This window comes from Syzygium oleosum, unplaced genomic scaffold (assembly GCF_021117445.2).
Source record: "Syzygium oleosum isolate NSW1041296 unplaced genomic scaffold, Sole_v2.1 Sole_v2.17, whole genome shotgun sequence".
Taxonomy (NCBI): domain Eukaryota; kingdom Viridiplantae; phylum Streptophyta; class Magnoliopsida; order Myrtales; family Myrtaceae; genus Syzygium; species Syzygium oleosum.
Genome location: NW_026607501.1, coordinates 488999 through 507097, shown reverse-complemented (window position 1 = coordinate 507097; position 18099 = coordinate 488999). Strand labels below are relative to the sequence as shown.

The 18099-nt window shown below is 41.1% G+C and overlaps 3 protein-coding genes across 4 annotated transcripts; 2 read left to right on the top strand and 1 right to left on the bottom strand.

Annotated features, from left to right (window-relative positions):
• The first annotated feature begins 240 nt into the window (after positions 1-240).
• On the top strand, positions 241-5220 carry LOC130140330 (glucose-1-phosphate adenylyltransferase large subunit 3, chloroplastic/amyloplastic-like). 2 transcript variants are annotated; one of them, XM_056319470.1, is made up of 15 exons: positions 241-607; positions 1273-1386; positions 1679-1852; positions 1988-2080; positions 2608-2691; positions 2804-2859; positions 3111-3204; positions 3277-3389; positions 3496-3568; positions 3675-3755; positions 3926-4012; positions 4155-4259; positions 4391-4497; positions 4646-4706; positions 4857-5220. In XM_056319470.1, the coding sequence occupies exons 1-15, from the start codon at positions 383-385 to the stop codon at positions 4956-4958; spliced, it is 1569 nt and encodes a 522-aa protein (XP_056175445.1). In that variant the 5' UTR covers positions 241-382; the 3' UTR covers positions 4959-5220. The 2 variants fall into 2 exon arrangements, with proteins under 2 accessions (XP_056175445.1, XP_056175444.1); XM_056319469.1 differs by having other exon boundaries at positions 242-613.
• Positions 5221-9597: 4377 nt separating this feature from the next.
• LOC115688706 (E3 ubiquitin-protein ligase RHF1A) lies at positions 9598-13264 on the top strand. The gene is made up of 8 exons (XM_030614611.2): positions 9598-10029; positions 10829-10875; positions 11027-11089; positions 11242-11353; positions 11456-11802; positions 12167-12283; positions 12376-12733; positions 12883-13264. The coding sequence occupies exons 1-8, from the start codon at positions 9838-9840 to the stop codon at positions 12892-12894; spliced, it is 1248 nt and encodes a 415-aa protein (XP_030470471.1). The 5' UTR covers positions 9598-9837; the 3' UTR covers positions 12895-13264.
• A 1050-nt stretch (positions 13265-14314) lies between these two features.
• Positions 14315-17639, bottom strand: LOC115688741 (peroxiredoxin-2F, mitochondrial). Its single transcript, XM_030614650.2, has 5 exons — positions 17354-17639; positions 17217-17246; positions 15657-15815; positions 14868-14962; positions 14315-14694 (listed from the first exon to the last, which is right to left on the bottom strand). Exons 1-5 carry the CDS (start codon positions 17561-17563, stop codon positions 14589-14591), a joined length of 600 nt encoding a protein of 199 aa, XP_030470510.1. The 5' UTR covers positions 17564-17639; the 3' UTR covers positions 14315-14588.
• Between the last annotated feature and the right edge of the window lie 460 nt (positions 17640-18099).

Here is an 18099-nt window from a genome sequence, read left to right as displayed (position 1 = left end):
AAACACTCATCAACCATCTCTACTCTTCTACTTATAAAAAAAAGGGCATATTCCCCTATACATGGTTTCTGATTCAAAAGGAGAATGGCCAGGAGTCACTAGTTACAAATTTGTACCATGCAAGTTCTTCGAGAGAGGACAACAAGCGAACACAAGAAACTGGTGGACGCCATTTACTGAAGATAACGTGGCCCAATCTTCCAATTCCATGCAAATCCCTCTAACCAAATCTCCCTCTCCCCCTCTCTCTCTCTCTGTGTGCCTTCAATGTCCCCCTGTTCAGTGTCCATAGCTCATCGTCTACGTGAACACACAAAACACTAAAAGCCATTGGCACTTCTCCAGACTTCAATCTTTTCTCCACTTCATTTTTGAGTAGGAGATGGCGGTCTCGGCGGATGGCCGGGTGTCGCTCTCGGCCACCGGGCAGCTGCGCGGCACGACCGGATTGGTGGGCCGGAGCTGGAAGATGGCGAAGTTCTGTAACGGGGAGTTGATGGGGAAGAAGCTGAAGATGAGCCAAACGGGTCGCGGGGTCAATGGAAAGAGCGATGTCAAGAGGCATGTGTGCATGTCTCTCACTGCTGATATCGCAGGCGAGTCTAAGGTAAAGGTAAGAGCTTGATGGCCGCTAGCCACTTGCAGTTCAAGAAAATGCGAGAGCCATCTAACCATGCATGAGTGCACTCTGTGTACTTTTTATTTGTTCAGTAACCGTTGAGAGATCATATTAATTAAAGATAGTGTAGCTATTGCATTATGTACAAACAGGACAGGGCTCTCCGGGCTGCAAGCATATGGAAGTTTTCTTCATGGTTTCAACCATTTAAAGCTTAAGATGGCAGACGTTTTGTCTACGACCCTTTTTGCCCTTTTGTGGTTGAGGAAGTAGTTAAGCATGAAGAAAGAGAATCGTCGAACCAAAAGACGTCAGGATACCATGTTTGGAGGATTGCGGAATATCGACTAGAAGATCCTATGTTGTGTGTACGATGTACATGTTTGAAACGCAAATTGCTGGATTGATATTACTGTTTTTAGTTACAAGGTTTGGTATGTTTATACAGGACATTTATGCATCGGCCGGATGTAAAACACTTTGCAACTTCGTTCACTGCTTGAATAAAGCAATCTATTCTCACAAACAAAATGCGACCCGGAAATGGATTTTGAATGCCCGAGTGAAATTGCAAATTAGTAACATAGTTCTACTTGGCGATGCAGTTGCATTGAGCAAAAAATGTAGCTTCTAAATGATGTTACATGATGTAGTTGAGGAACTTGGAGATGGAAAGGAGGGATGCAAGGACAGTTGTGGCAATTATATTGGGAGGCGGCGCCGGTACTCGTCTTTTCCCTCTTACCAAACGCCGTGCCAAGCCCGCCGTAAGTGTTATGACATCATTTCTTTATCTCCGACCTTCTCTTGAATCTGTCCTATACTTCAGTGACAAACACAAGGGGCCTACATTGGGTTCATAAATGACTTGCCACATGTTTGTTGAGTTTCTTGAGTTATGTTCGCTGAAAAGCGATTCTGCCTAGCAATTTTGCCCGACCTAAGTATCGCAGGCGGTTTCATGATTCTACAAATGAGTATCTTATGGGGATTGCAATTAACTGTTTGATAGAATGACTCTTACCGAATTTGCGGTGTTTCTTTTGCTCCTACTTGTAGGTTCCAATTGGGGGTGCGTATAGGCTGATTGATGTGCCGATGAGCAACTGCATTAATAGCGGAATCAACAAAGTCTACATCCTCACTCAGTTCAATTCAGCATCGCTCAATAGGCACCTTGCCCGCGCTTACAATTTCGGCAGTGGAGTCACCTTTGGAGATGGCTCCGTTGAGGTAATCACTTTTCTACAACTCACTGTTGCTCGTTGCGTGCTGTTGATTTATAACGTCTCTTATGAATGAAACTTGGGAAGTGGAAGTCAATTTGGAGTAGTTAACTGAGGCTTACTAGGGCTGACTTTTGGCCAGGTTCTTGCAGCAACCCAAACTCCAGGAGAGTCAGGTAAGAGGTGGTTCCAGGGCACTGCAGATGCGGTTCGACAGTTCCATTGGCTTTTTGAGGTACTGTGCCACACTACTAAGATGCTTAGCTCATAATCTCAAGGCATTGAAATGATATGCACTTCTAATGTTCTACAGGAGTTGAATTTACTCAGATAGTCTGTTTGCTCAGAGTCGAATGCTCTCGAGATACCTTAAAAGTGGAATGTTTCAGGACTCATACAACATATGGAAGTGGTTTGGACGAAATTATAAGATGTTCTGGACTAGCTAATTCACACATTAGCTGATGATCAATTTTAAGGTTGCCCCTTTATTTCTATGCTCCTCAAGAATGAACCTTAGAGACAGGCAATGATGCTCTTGCTATTCCAATAGGATGGTGCAGTAACAGCTAATGTTCTATATTTCCTGATAGAAACTGGATCCGAACATTAATCAACACAATGGTATGATCCATCCCAGTTTGACCCTTTTCCTTCTAGACAAAAACTATATGTCCAATGAGAATGTCCATGCATTTCACCTGAAATGATATGTCCATCATGCGACAACGATGCCAAATATCTTGTTCCTTCCTGATGCAGGACGCGAGAAGCAAGGATATTGAGGATGTCCTTATTCTATCTGGGGATCACTTATATCGGATGGACTATATGGATTTTGTTCAGGTGATGAACCATTGCAAAACTCCAGGGTATCTTAATGGGATTAGTCTCATCTCTTAACGGCGTTTTATATGTTCATAACACTCTCACACATGATTTTATATCTTCATTTCAGAACCATAGAGAGAGTGGAGCCGATATCACCATTGCTTCTTTGCCAGTGGATGACAGGTAGAGTACTGATTCAATCAAACCCAGGTCTTTTTCCATGCCTAATAACATATCTCCAACTTACTCAAAACACCAAATTTTCCTTGAGTATACTTTGGATCATGTCCAGTTAAGCTTCAATCGTATACCAAACTCATCTGTCTCCATTTGCCGCATCCAATCAGCAGTTGCTGTCCTTCAATGTTATATTACTAGCATTCATTCATAATGAAGATTATCTATTTGACAAGCTTTCTTGTGTTTCTACACAGACGGGCCTCAGACTTTGGTTTAGTGAAGATTGACAACAAAGGAAGGATCCTTTCCTTCAGCGAGAAGCCCAAAGGAGCTGAGCTCAAAGCAATGGTACTTTCAAAAACCAGGATACTTAGTCATATTCAGAAACTGGTAACGTGCTGATATAAATCAATGCTTCAGCAAGTGGATACCACGGTTCTGGGTCTTTCACGGGATGAAGCAAAGAAGAAACCATATATCGCATCCATGGGAGTCTACGTCTTCAAGAAGGAGATACTTCTGAATCTCTTAAGGTACTGATTGACTCAGAGACGTGTTTCTCATGCACGAATGTGCAGAACTTTGGCACATCTTTGGCTGATCAATGCAAATTAACTCTATGCCTCTTTGTCGAGTCAGATGGCGCTTTCCCACTGCCAATGATTTTGGATCTGAGATTATTCCTGCCTCTGCCAACGAATTCTTCATAAAGGTCAGAATTGTTTCATGCTCATTGTCATTGATGAAGCATGCTTTTGGTCCATTAGCTACTATCTTTAGATTGTAGCATTAACAAATAAATTGAAACACTCTTGCAGGCTTATCTGTTTAATGATTACTGGGAAGACATAGGGACCATCAGATCCTTCTTCGAGGCAAACCTCGCCCTCACCGAGCATGTAAGTGCATTATTTAACTCGATTGTATCTCATTACCGTCATCAACCTCCAATGCCTCTTTCTGTTTCAATCTGGAACAAAAAGTATGACTTTGAATGCCTTTTATACATGGTTGTCTGTTCTTATTAAGAGCTCTAAATCATACAGAGCATTTCTTTTTTATCTCTCAGCCACCAAGATTTAGCTTTTATGATGCGACAAAGCCGATATACACATCAAGAAGGAACTTGCCACCGTCCAAGATCGACAGCTGCAAGGTGAGGTTAGGTTACATCTCCCATTCCATGAACCTGGTAACATCGCATTTATCTTCACATAGTTTATATCGGGGAAGGAAACAATGTGCTGCGATATCTTTTGTCCAATGAACCATTGGCCAACTGTTCATCCTTTCTTCAGGTTGTTGATTCAATCGTGTCACACGGGAGCTTCTTAAATAACTGCTTCATAGAGCACAGCGTCATCGGTATCAGATCGCGTATAAATGCTAGCGTTCACCTAAAGGTAAGTACCAAAGTTTACTCTGATATTAAGTGAATCAAACATGTCGGAAATTGCTACTTTGGCAAGTTTTACCATGTCGCTTGCTGCTTAGTATGAAATGTTCTGCTTTGACTTATTACATTGCGTTGCAGGACACGGTGATGCTCGGAGCTGACTTTTATGAAACTGATGCTGAAGTAGCCGCGCAGGTTGCTGAGGGAAAAGTCCCTATTGGCATCGGAGAAAACACGAAAATCAAGTATCACGATGCTCCTAATCTTTCCATTATTTTCGTTCGGGCATGTTAGGAGTATTTGCACGTGCATGCAATACAAAGGAGACTGAATCAAGTTGTGATCATTATGCACTCTCGCCTTCGACTTGATCCTCGTTACATATTTGTGCAGGGATTGCATCATCGACAAAAATGCAAGAATCGGGAAGAATGTCGTCATTGCGAACTCCGAGGTACACCGATTTAAATTCCCCTTGCTATGCAACCTAAAAGATGTTCATTTCATTAAGTGATATCGACCCGTCGCTCACACTGTGGACTAAACTGGTCAGAGTATATTCATCAGATTCTCAGATGATCAAATTTCACTCATCCTGTTGCAGGGAATACAAGAAGCTGACAGATCTTCGGAAGGCTTCTACATCAGATCGGGCATCACCATCACGCTGAAAAACTCGACGATCCCGGATGGATTTGTAATATAGACGGACCGCCTCATCCTTTCATTTTGTTCTGCGATTAGGACGGGATATCAAGGGTACCAAAAAAGACGACGAACATAAGATTATGTTTGCTTGAGAAGGGAAAGAAACATGTCACTGCAATAAGCCAGTGTCCTCAAGGCATACATCAGTATGCGATGCGAACGACCCAAATCCTCGCCCGTCTTTCGATTGATTCTTGTAACACAACTTACATTCAGATTCTCTCGACAAGTTTATGAAACAGTTACCGGACGACGATAAATTTGTTAGTACAGATTACGAAACAAGAAGAGATTGCCAATTGCTTTCATAAAAAAGATCACAGCTGCATAGGTAAGACCCAAGATCATACCCCAATGTAGTATAGATGCATGTTGCAGAAATCATGGGGACCAGAATCAATTGGACCGGCAGCAAATGGGCGGGCCGGAATCAATTGGACCGACCGACGACTCGGCCCCGACTAGGCTTTTTAATTTGGATTACTTAAATCGAACCCGCCCATCTGCTCTTCGGGCTCGGTGGATCTACTGGGCACGTGAACAGGTATACTATCAATCTGGGGACAATTACAGCGGGAGTCCTAAAACTTGTACTTCTGAAGTACTAATGTCGTCAAACTTTCATTTCGTGCGTTTTTTTTGGGTTCTAAAACTTGTCCCCATTCTCCACGTTTGGCTTGTGCTTCTGTTAGCTTTGTTTGTTAGCTTTTTGGTGGACCAAAAGTCCAAGATAACTTTTTTTATTAATTTTTTAGTCCACGTAGGGTCGAATAAGCCAGTGGGAGTTCATTAAAACCTAAAATGGGGTCGTTTCGTGTTACAGATAAACCAAAAAAATAAAAATAAATTAAGAAATAAAGAAATAAACTGAAAACTAAAAAAAAAGGTATATGTTTATTGGAATTCGTAAAATTTGTTACGAAAGTGCAATTGAGTTCTGCAACTTACAAAAAGTGCAATTAAGTGTTCAAACTTGTTGAAATTGTATAATTGAGCCCTTCCGTTAATTCTATCCAATTTGACTGATGGAAAATGACGATGTGATTTTTTTTTTCTCTATCATAAGTGGCGATGGCATGGTTTAAATGGTGTTATTTTGATCCAAATCAGTTTTTTAATACAAATTATTTAAGTCGTATTAAAAATAAAAAAAATAAAAATAAAAAAGGTTAGAACGAGGTGGCGAGGGCTTTGCAGGCCTCGCATTGCTACCGCACCATCTCTAGGGGCCAGCGACCCTTGCTAACCATTTCCACACCATTGCCAGCCCTTCTCGGCGATGGTGGGGCGGCGGCGACGGCGGCGAGGGTCGTTGTTTGGATTGCATTAAGAATCAGATTTGAACCAAAACGATGTTATTTTAGCTTTATGTTTTGTGTTTTAGCCACATCATCGTCACATAGGAGAGAAAATTTTAAAAAAAGTCGCGTTAACATTTTCCATTGACCAAATTGGACAGAGTTAACAAAATAATTCGATTGCACAAATTTGACAAGTTTTAGGATTTGATTGCACTTTTTGAAATTTTTAGGACTGGATTGCACCTTCGTAACAGGTTTTAGGACTTCCGATGCACATATTCAAAAAAAAAAAAAAGAGGGGATAGGGGCGGTGACATGTGCAACAGGGTCGGGAACCCTCGCCGAGGTCGCTACGAGGGGCACGCGATGGCCAGCCGACCGACCCTTTTGCCCCTGCGGCGACAAGCCGCACCGCCCCAACCGTCGAGAACAGGGGGTCTCGCCATCTTTCCAAAATCTCTACACAATATTTCCCAAAATAAAAAAGAAAAAAGAAAAAGTAAAATCGCAGCACCACCTTCTACGGCGGGATCTCCTGCAGAAAAGGTCAAAAAATCCAAACCGGGGTTAAAGCACATCTTTTTCCACGATTTAACTCGCCCAGTTTTTTCACCTTTTGACGGCCGTAACTTTTGTGGAAAGGTCAAATGGACAGCCAACGTGTTCCCACGAAGCTGTTGCGAAAAGTCAAGATTCGTTTAAAGACTCGTCGTCACCGTAGGAGTTCGCACGTTGGGCCATACACTCTCCTCCCACTTTCTTCCTCGTGCTTTGGGAAAATTTTCACACTCGTTCAAGATGACCTCATTGTGTCCCTTCCTTTATTTTAATTTTCTCCCCCACCCTTTTTTGACCTCAATTTCCGAGCCATATTATTATTATTATTATTTAGGTGCCCGCTATATATATATAAAGAAAAATGAGAAAAGGAAAAGAAAAAAAAAAAGAAAAAGAAATCGACGTGGGATTCACGAAGGAGAAGATTCCACAGGACATGTCGGCATGTCTACTTCGGAGAATATTATTTTTCTTTTTAGGGTTAATACTACTAAAAATTTCAAATTATGCCCACTATAACCTGCTCATCTCAATTTTTTTTTGTGTCACTAAAACCTTTAAGTTGTGACACAAATACCTCAAACTTTTCTTTGAGTCGTAAAATACCCCGGATTATATTAGTGTGACAAATATATCCTGAATAGAATTGTAATAAAGAGTATAAATGTCATATATGTATAAGTTCAGGTTTTTTTCGTGACACAAAAAAAAGTTAGGGTATCTGTGTCACAGTAGACATAATTTGAAATTTTTTGTGTTGTTTTACCCTTCTTTTATTATTACTTTCGACTTTTTTCAAGTCTTATAGCGGGTGCGTTTTGTTTTTTTTAATGTAAAATATTTGAAATCTTTAAATATAGTAGTCTTATATTGAGGTTTAGATTTACATATAACTTTTTCACGCTATTTTGAATTTTGCATGAAAACCAAAAGATTACTTCCGACTAACCCTAATTATGCGAAGAGTGCAGTAGTCTTCCCCATTCCCATGTAATTGGATAATTTTCGGGATAGGAACTCAGGAGGCTCGTTACGTCGCGAACCAGCAGCCGGCACCTTCAAGGCTTGCCCGGTCATCTTGGCCATCTCCACGATCTGTTGGGTCTTGAAAACTTCCGGTCTATGACATGTAAATCTATAAAATATAAGTTTCGAATGGCTGATCTTAATTGTAAGCGGCACAAATTATCACGATCCCGAGGAGCCATTATTTAGTTAGGATGGTGAATGTAAAGAATTCCATCAGACATGACGGTTCACATGCTTTCTAAATAGAGAGCCGTTGGATCGGAGGTGGAGAACTCCTGCCGGCGGCCGTCCGATCACGGAGGATGAAAGCTCCAAAGCTTCGGTTATAAAGGTGGGGAGAGGGAAGTGGGGTTGGTGAATGGATTTAGATTTCTTAACCCTTGATTTAGAAGTGAAGTGACATCACTGCCAAATCGAGTGGAGGACGAAAAGAGTAAAATAGCCCAAAAAACAAAAACGTATGAATTTTAGGTGACGTGCAATAATTAGGTGATGATAGCCAAGGAAATGGACAAGGTGTTATTATTGCTTCTCAACTTTACCTTTTCTTTTTTCATGAAAGATTTTATATTATATTGTATTTATATTATAGTATACACATATATCAAAATCAGCTTTGTAAGAAATGAAAATTGACCCAGGTAGTGTTCCAATAAATGAAAACTGCAAGAAATGTGTCACATAGGTCTCATACCTAATTGGGTTTAAGCCATGAAGATTTTGACTTATCATTTGCTTGTAGGTTGCGACCTTCGATCTAATCGCGGCTTTGAAAACAAAAGGGTTTCTGTCGGTTATGAGTTAGCAAAAGAGAAACAATTATAATTAGTGAAAAATTTAAATCTTTCCTTTGCTCTAAACGAGCACAAGCAATTTAAGTTAATGCAAGCGGGTTTTTTTTTTTGTGGGTCGAAAAAGCAGGCGTAGTTGATCCGATGATATTTTGTGTTTTTCTAAACTTGAAGTGCCTTAACTCTTCAACTACAAAATTGGACTTGCCGATATATTATACAAATTTCGTCTCGACTCAACTTGACTCGATTTGATTTTAGGGTTAATATCACCAAAGACTCCAAACTGATACATTTGTGACAAATTTACCCTCCGTTAGTTTCCGTTAAATTAGATTAATACAACAAAAAACGACAAACCGGTACACCTGTGACAAATGGAGGGTAAAACCCTAAACTGGTACACCCGTCAACTGTCATATATCATCCAACTCAGCAATTTGACAGTAAAATTGAACAGAATCTAACGGAGGGTAAATTTGTCATAGGTATATCAGTTTTGGATTTTCGCAGTATTAACTCTTGATTTTATTATCATAAACGGAATTTTAGCCAAAAACTCAACCTCGAAGTTCGATATATGGTTTTTGCAAGCACACTAAATATGCAAAAGTAAATAATTTTTATATGTGTTTCAAGGGTAAAATTTTCTCAATCCCTTATATTATGCAATTCATCTATGGCACCCAACATTACTTTGCCTTAATAACCAAGGGGAGGGTGGGGGAACAGCTTTTTGAAAAGCAGTGTCTTTTTTTTTTCTTTTTTTTTTCCTCCCATTAAATTGAAATTAAAGGGAGCCTAATCTTGATATTTGATAAAGAAAAAGTGATGAAACAGCTGAACTCTTTTTGTTTTTGTTTTTGGGTGAGATTTGATGGAAAAGGTAAGATGAAATGAAAATGAAATAAAATGATGAAATAAATGCAGGAAAGGTGGGGTTTTTGATCCCACCAAAAAGCAGAGCAGCACCGCCTGAATCGGATGTTTTCCTTCCTCCTCTGTTCTTTCTTCTCTTTCTTTCCCTCGCCCCTCGCCACACTTCTCCTTCTCCTCCCCCATAAATTTCTCTTCTTTGACTCTTTCTCTCTCTTCTCTCTCTCTCCTCCGCGTCTCCGCTTTTCCAGGGTGCTTTCCTTCTCCTTCTCCGCGACCCATCTCCCATCGCCTCCCTGTGAAGCGACCCAGTTGAGCTCCCATGGCGAATTTCGCCCCCTTCCCGTCTTCTTCCCTGGAGAAGCCCCCGAGCTTCTTCACCGCCTCCTCCTCCTCCTCCTCCTCTGCCCCTCCGGCTGATGCTGCTGCCGGCGGCGGCGGCGGCGACGACGTCTTCGAGGAGGACGGCTGCAGCATCTGCCTCGAGTGTTTCACCTCCCAGGACCCCGCCACTGTATGATCATTACCTGTCGTTGCGTCGGTGGTCGTTGTTGTTTTTGGCTTTGTGGGTCGTGTGCGTGTGCGTGTGCGTGTGTGTGACGGTGAGGGATGGTGTGGGTTGATGATAGTGTCGCTGGTGGATCAGTGTGGTGGAAGTGATTTTCTGGGGTTTTGGGAACGTAATGGGGGGTAGTGGGAGCTTTATGGTGTTGGAATTGTCGGAATGTCGGATCGTGTTAGGAAAGAGGATGAATTGCATTTGGTTTTGCATCCGGTAGATTCGTACTGCCTCTGGTTTAGGATATGATGGCAATGGTCTGAAGTTCACCATCTGCTTCAATACAGGATGTAGAACCTGGGAGGTTTGGGGATCATTGGTGGGTTAATTTGTTTCTTCCTGCTCTGCCGGATTCGAAACGAAATGTGGGTTAGTTTGTGTTAGCAAGTGTGAGCAGGATATGTTGTTTTTCTTTGGTCGGCCCAAGGTATGGTCATGGGGGAACTGGGTGCCTGATTGTTTGAGGCTGCGCTGCACTGTCCTCTAGTATGGTCCTGTTGATCTGGGTGCAACTATTGGAATACCTGGTGCATATTTGGGAAATGATAGATTTCAATAGCCAAACATTCTTTAGTGGATGAGACAAAAACCACTTGTTTATGAATGCGTGTCACTCTCTTTTGGATGCATCAATTATTCTGTTTTCGCATTAAACTTCTTTTTGTTCAGCCGATGATTTCTTTTTCTGGGGAGAACTGCTGTGTAATCGAAGTTATTTTCTAAGTGGGTTGTCTCTATCCTTTTCCTGTTACAGGTTACGACTTGCAATCATGAATATCACCTTCAATGTATTCTTGAATGGTAAAGCCTAACCTAATATTATTCGATTCTAGGTTTATAGTTTCTTGGCTTGTTTCCCACCGTGTGGGATTCTGGTTCCACGTTGTTTGTGGTGAATCTATTACATCCAGGCAATCACCCAGTCACAATAATTGAGATCACTTTCTTACAGGTCACAAAGAAGCAAAGAATGCCCAATCTGTTGGCAGTTACTTTCCCTGAAGGACCCTGGCAGGTATGCAGTCATTGTGGCTGGTTATTCCTTGGGATTATTCTTGCATTTGTAATTGGAAGCCTACCTCACAAGCAAATAGGATGTTTGCATGTTGATTCAAGCTTTTGTTTCATCAAGCACCGCTTCTCATGTATATGTTCCTTTTTCCGTAGCCAAGAGCTTCTCAGTGCTGTTGAGCAGGAAAGAAAGAGAAGGTCGAGGAACAGATCTACCCCTTCACCGACCACTGTCATCAGTTTCCCTGAGGATTTTGGCATCGGACAAGTATTTCACATATAAGAGTCATTTTTCTTATGCTTTCACAAGTGTTGTTAGAGGCACATTAGATGAGTGTGTACTTATTTTGTCCCTTTACGCTCCCTACAGGATCTTTCCTCACAAGATGTCTCAGATATTGATGAGCGTGTTCTGCAGCATTTAGCTGCTGCAGTGAGTAGGGCTCATTATGTACGCAGAAGGGAGAGACAGAGATCCTCTGGACTTGGTTCTTCCAGAGTCCGTGTTTCTAGCTCTCCAGACAATTCCCCCGGGATGCACCATTCACACCTGACTAATACAGAAGGGCAAGAAGGTTTAATTGTTGAATCTTCTAGTAGTGATTTAACTTCTGGAACTCCAATCTGTCTAAACATTCGTCCTCAATCCCCAATGTCCTCTCCTATTGCAAACATGGCTCCCGGCGCTGCAGTCAATGGAGGAACTTTTGGTAGCAGGTAGAAAGTTGAAAATTGAATACATTTTTCAATGTCTTGCCTTCCCTGATGAATCTACTCTCTTTATATTATTGATATATCTTTCTTTAACTCATGCTGATCGAAAGCGTCGATAGATTTTTCATGATCTTGATTAATAGTAGGATGATACATCACATGACATATTATCTGTAGCTTGTCATCCTATATGTGCTAGTGCTAACTTCAATCACCCTTGTAGGATGTTCTCATATCTGTTGAACACCTGTGGAAAATGTCCTGTGTGGTATGGGTATTCTTAGGGGGATTGATTTTTCAGAGTGGTGCCTTTGTTGATTAGTGGTTTTCAAAGATGTTCTTATGATCGACATTTAATTTTTTACAGAATTCTTCAGAGCCAGATACGAGTTAACAGTCATCAGAGCCCACAGGAACCTAGTCCACCTGAAATTTCCTCCTTCTCAGAGTCTTTAAAATCTAAGTTCTCTTCTGCAACTGCCAGGTAAAAGTATTTTGCAACTTGATAATGCTGGAGAATTACCTTTTGTCATGGTTATTCTGTGAAGAGTCTAACCTATGATATATGTGTATCAGATACAAGGAGTCAATCTCAAAGGGCACTAGAGGTTTGAAGGAGAAGATACTTGCACGCAACAGCTCAGTCAAGGAGCTGAGTAAGGGAGTTCAGCGTGAGATGAGTGCTGGAATTGCTGGTGTTGCCCGAATTATTGAGCGCCTAGACCTGACTCCTAAGCGATCTGGAACCTCTGCTTCTGTCGCTGGTCATGTCGTAGAAACTTCGAATTTCTCCACCAGGGAAAAGAGTTCTCTGGAGGATCTTCTGACTCAATCTTTTAGAGATGGTACAGAAATAGTGCACAACATAAGTCCAGATGCAGAATTGCATGACATGGGTAATATCCCAGGTCGACTTGAAGTTATTCCAACCCAGGTAACAACACCCTTCTTTCTGCAGTTTGACTTTATACTTAATTTTCTTGCGGAATGTATTTGCATGAGCTGTTTGCTTAGCATCAAAAGGGCGATTTATTTTTTGCACATGGAAGCATGATAAATCGTTTTCATCTTATATTTCTGCAGGAGAGACATTGACGCTGCTGTATTGTGGGATGGCCGTGAGCTATATTGGTTTTTCTACTTGTGGCTCGTGCGAAGGCAAGTGAAGCAAGTGACGTACTGTTAGAAAACCAACTTCCTCATTGGTTTCTGCGTCCTGCATCCACTGTTCATGTGAAGGAACCATCAGCTGATTGTTTAACATATGAAAGCATTCTTTCTATGTACTTGTGGGTATTGAAGAGTCATTGGATAATTCTCATATTGCTTATGTTTCTATTCACAAAGTCGCTTGCACCTTCAAGAATTCAAAGATACTTCCATTTCCTCCTATACAATTTACTATGGACAGACCAAGATGCTGAATGTCTTTCACTATGGGGATCATACAGAAACACTTCTCCAAGCCTCAGCATCTCGTCCTTTTGTTTTGCAACGGTAAAAGCATAACACTGGCGCGAGAGGAAATTTACAAAATCCCAATACCATTGTGCAAAAAAAGAGAATTTTGTAGAGGGCTTCCAAGGTTTAAACCTTGACGAACTGCGATTGGGAAACGACACTCGCATATGCAAGTTCAAAGAGATATGGGATAAGTAAAGGTTGTGATAACTGCAGTACTCTGGTGGATCTATTTACAAGGTCATTTTTATTTCTGAGATTCTTGAAATGCATATTGCTGCATTTTTGTCCTCTGTAAGTTCTTGATTGCCTTAATGATTTCCCTCGATGCCTCTTTTGGTCTCTTTTCTCTGCATCGCTCGTCTTAGTGATGATTCTGCTCATCTAAGTGGCGAGCGTGAGCGTCAAGCTACTGACCTATATGTGCTCGATTTGTCGATTATTCAAACTCGGCTCATTTTCTTTTCGAATTAGAATAACTGATTGAGTAAAGCTTGAGCCTAGAAAGCTGCTGTATATCTATCATTACGGAGAAGATCCAGAAATACTACCACGTCCCCACATCCCATCTTTTTCAATAGCAATGGCAAAAGCAGAACAGATTCTACTTTAGTGCGCTTTCAAAATTCTACTTCGAGCTTGAGATTGGATTTCAATGGGAATCGAAAATTTGTTGGCTAGCCAAGTTGAGCCTGATGAAAACTTAGTCAAGTTGAGCTCGAACTTGAGAAGACTCGTTCGAATTCGCGTTGAACATCCAGTTACACATTCGAGTGTGGTCACACTAAGTATTGAATTCTGGTTGACTCAACTTGGCTCAACTCCACCCTTAACTACTCCCGTGAAATAAAATCTTCAGCTGCCAATTATCAAATCAAAGTGAAGAATCTTCTATCGCAATTAAAAGAGTGGTTGAGCTTAACTGGTTCTCTACAGAGAACTAAGCAAGGCCGCTTCTGTCAAATGCCACATTTTACGCAAAATGCGTTAATCAAGGACAATTGACCTCGAGGATAGAGCCACAAGGCGTTTTGAGGCTAGTCAATCATTGTACTGTGCAAAAAGCATCGATAAAATTTTTCATTTTGGTGTAGGAGGAGCACAAAAACCTTGTTTCTCATTGTTCACAATCAACTTATTATCATAATACCTGAGAGTCAAGCTGCAAGTGATCATCCTACGCCTCATAAAACAGTGTATCAATGAACAGACAACCTCATGTAACTTGTGCAAGATAGTACACAGCAGCTAGTCATGACATTCTTTCTGAGAGTCAGGCCTCAGTAAGCAAGTGCTTCTCGGAGGATCGCAAAAATAGGAAACGTGCCTCATATCTGTCCCAGAATAACCTCGGCACCAGAAACCTTGAGGTCGGATGGAGCTTCTTCCACATTGAGAGCCTTCACTTTCCCGTCTTCCACATAAGCTGACCATCTACACCAGAACAGCCATTTGATTACATAAAAAGTAAATCCAAAGGTAAAATTATCATTTAGTTAGGCATTTCATCCATAAAGTTCTGGTCCAAAGGTAAAAATGACAGACGGAAGGAGATTCAACAAGGATGTTTGATGTCCAATATTAACTTATTAGAGCCTAGGGTATACCTTTCAGAGCGAAGTCCAAGCAAAGCTGCTGAGAGATCTTTAGTCAAGTCCAAGCTCTTATGGAAGCTAGCATCAAAATCCCCATAGAATTCGATCTATTATGTTTAGGACAAACAGCACGAGTTCATGTAAGAGCCTTCTTTCACTTTAAAATGTGGGGAGGTACAGACGAGAGATGTTCACAAACAAGGCAAAAATCAAGCTTCCCTTGTTGTGATAGATACATGAACCGCATTCCTTCACTGTGTCATACACATACTATCATAAAGAAGCATCATTTGCATCTCTGGAAATGCATTGTTTTGCCCAAGGAAACTTCTGTAGTAGTACACTTTCTTTAAAGATGGTGCTAATAATAAAACTGAGGTAACTATTCTAGCTGCTCTACTACCACCAGTTCACCTCTGATTGTGATCAATGCACGTCCTAACGATGTGCATTTACAATTTTGCAAAAGGGACGTTGTGACAAAACGGAGAATTATCTTCTTGAAAAAAAGAAAAAGAAAGAAAGTAACCTCATACTGATGTTCTACAAGTTGCAGGAGTAAATGTGAGGCATTACCAGAAATCTTCACAACAATCAAATTTTTCCTCAAGAAATTATCAAAAAGGCAAGGCAAGAAACTCAACACCCAACTCAACCAACTCAAACATTCCAAAACTGTTCATAATTAATTTAACAGAGAAAAGACTGCCAAAAGGATATTTGGATGAAGAAAATATGTAAGCCAGACACAATAGCTCATCTCTAGAAGCAAAGAATTGGGTTTCAAAATTAACAACTTACAGCATCTTTCGCTTTGAGAGTTTCGGCCCAGCCGTTCATGGTGTAGGGGTCATTAACAGCCACACAAATCACAGAGTCTATGCCTTTAGCCTTAAACTTATCGACATTATTCTTGTAGCTAGGCACATGCTGCTGTGAACAAACTCCTGTGTATGCACCCTGGGAGACGTCAAGTATGAAAACTTGATTAGAAAGCACCAAGAGAGAGAAGAAAAAGTAAAACCAGTAAAGAATTCTTAAATATTGACTCGCTATTCTTTATTATTTGACTTGCAGTAGCTACAGCTTCAATATGTCAAATCTTCTTACATTTAACGTGTCTCAGTTTCCGAGGTTAAAATGGCAAGACAATAACTGGATTATGCATTCCAAGAAAGCATATGCAACATCATTAAGAAGAGACTGACATAAACAGTTTTAAGCTCATATACAGTTCTCTTGACAAGCGTGGCATTAGATGCAAGATGAATTCAGTATCAGGGACCTGGGTACAAATTAAAAAAAATAAAGATACAGTGTAGATAAAACTAGAATACCATAAGAGGTAAGACGGAAGATTAAATATGTCATCACATCAAACTACATTATTAACAGACAACAACAGAGTTTTCTCAAAACATGCTAATTTGTTGTGCAACTAAGTTTGTTCAAGGTGAATTATGCTTTTAACTTCTTATTTCTATTTTTTGCTTTTAGTGTTTTAGATTGACTATTATTTAGTATTGAACACCACGATATCAAAATGTATGTGAATTATAACATTAATGTCTGGTGAAACTTATTTATAATTGTCTAAAATCCAAATTTCTTTTCTCTTTTTTTATTCGATTTTGGTGGGAAGTCATAACAGTTAGTAAAAGTCACCTCGATGTCCAAACCTTCCTCAATGATGCAGCTGGGATCATGAAGTAAGTGGACCACAGAACCCACACATGGTGGACTAGCATGCAATCTCATATTATGGACTGCATAGCCTTTGAAGTTTCTGCTAGAAACCCAGCACCTATTCTTTCTAAAAGTACAACAATATTCGGAGAATGGGACAGTTTCCCATAAAACCATAAAAAACCGAATTCTAATACGATGTCATTTATTAGGCTCTTATTCAGATTTCTATATCCGCCTTCCAGCTTTTAAGAAACAAGAACGTTGCAGAGTTCAAAAGACAGAATTCAACTTTTGCTATCTAGTGAGCAATAAGTTCTGTCGCAACGCAGACCAGGAACAACTCCAGAAATCAAAGAGCACAACATGACTCTCCCATGGTTAAGTCTAGGTACATATCTACCGATCTATTCAAGCCTCCATACAATGACACCAACCGCGACGGCAAGAACACAAAAGCAAGCCATTCAAAAACAATTGCAACGATTTCCATCAGTTGCATTCAACCCATTTCAGATGTCAGGGAAAAGAGCAAACTTCGCCACTGAGTTAGCACTAAATAAGGAAGACATTGCTTGCTGCAATTGACACCCATGAATCAACTGCCCAGAAAAAAGAAGGGCTCAATCATTTCGCACAAATTTGCAAACATAAAAGAGTGAAGGATTCACTCACCGGGAGACCGAAAATCACAACCTTCTTGCCCTGAAATCCCATGTCCAGATGAAGCCCAGGCCAAGCAAATCAGTAAAATTCAGATACTAAACTTCCGCTGCAAATGAAGCAATCGCAAGAAATCGAAGACCACCCACCTTGAAGATATCCTTGAGAGGGGTGGTGGCGAACTTGGAGGACACGCCCTCGTCCCAGCTCCGAGCCTTCTGGAGGGAGACGCCCGGCGCGGCGGAGACTATGTCGCCGCCGACCGCGATCGAAGCGTAGGGTCTGGCCGCCGCCGCCGCCGCCATCCTCAGGCCGCCGAGGACGGAGGAGCTCGAGCGCTTCGCGATCAGCGACGCCATCGGCAGAGGTTCGCAGTGGACTGATGTGGTTCCTTCTCCACCAGTTTTGTTCCGCAGTTTGAGGAAGGAGTGAAGTCTTTTTCGACCCATTAAAAATTGAAATACGTTTTGACCAAAATATAAAAAATCAAAATATATCAACATTAATGCTCCGTTTGTTTCATAAAAAATAAAATATTTTTTTAAATATATTTTTCGAAAAGTCATTTTTTAAGAAAATGATAATATTTTTCGATATTTAGCTAAAATCTGAAGATGAATTGAAAAATATTTTTCATTATTTGGTAAGAAAAATCTCACAAACCCGCTAAAAGTATTGGAGTCTCAAGCCCAGTTCCCCGGCTCCCGAGCACGAGCATCGATGTTAGTCTTGGGTCCATTGAAGTCGAGCCCAAGAATCCGATGCCCATGCTTGGCTCCCTATTGCCCTGGCCCGGGCCTATAGAGGCCAAGCTCGAGTCCATCGAGGTCGTGCTTCGGTGCCCTGGAGGCTCGAGGCTTAGTGTCGGTGTTTGCGCCCAGGTTCATCAAGGCTA

Excerpts from the sequence above, each read along its gene's own strand:
- LOC130140330 (XM_056319469.1), top strand. The coding sequence starts at position 383 with ATGGCGGTCTCGGCGGATGGCCGGGTGTCGCTCTCGGCCACCGGGCAG. Across the intron at positions 1,853-1,987 it reads TTGGAGATGGCTCCGTTGAG|GTTCTTGCAGCAACCCAAAC; the intron begins GTAATCACTTTT and ends ACTTTTGGCCAG. Across the intron at positions 4,498-4,645 it reads GGAGAAAACACGAAAATCAA|GGATTGCATCATCGACAAAA; the intron begins GTATCACGATGC and ends ATATTTGTGCAG.
- LOC115688706 (XM_030614611.2), top strand. The coding sequence starts at position 9,838 with ATGGCGAATTTCGCCCCCTTCCCGTCTTCTTCCCTGGAGAAGCCCCCG. Across the intron at positions 11,090-11,241 it reads TCCCTGAAGGACCCTGGCAG|CCAAGAGCTTCTCAGTGCTG; the intron begins GTATGCAGTCAT and ends CTTTTTCCGTAG. Across the intron at positions 11,354-11,455 it reads AGGATTTTGGCATCGGACAA|GATCTTTCCTCACAAGATGT; the intron begins GTATTTCACATA and ends CGCTCCCTACAG.
- LOC115688741 (XM_030614650.2), bottom strand. The coding sequence starts at position 17,563 with ATGGCGTCGCTGATCGCGAAGCGCTCGAGCTCCTCCGTCCTCGGCGGC. Across the intron at positions 15,816-17,216 it reads TTGTGATTTTCGGTCTCCCG|GGTGCATACACAGGAGTTTG; the intron begins GTGAGTGAATCC and ends GACGTCTCCCAG. Across the intron at positions 14,963-15,656 it reads CTCTCAAAGCGAAAGATGCT|ATCGAATTCTATGGGGATTT; the intron begins GTAAGTTGTTAA and ends TAAACATAATAG.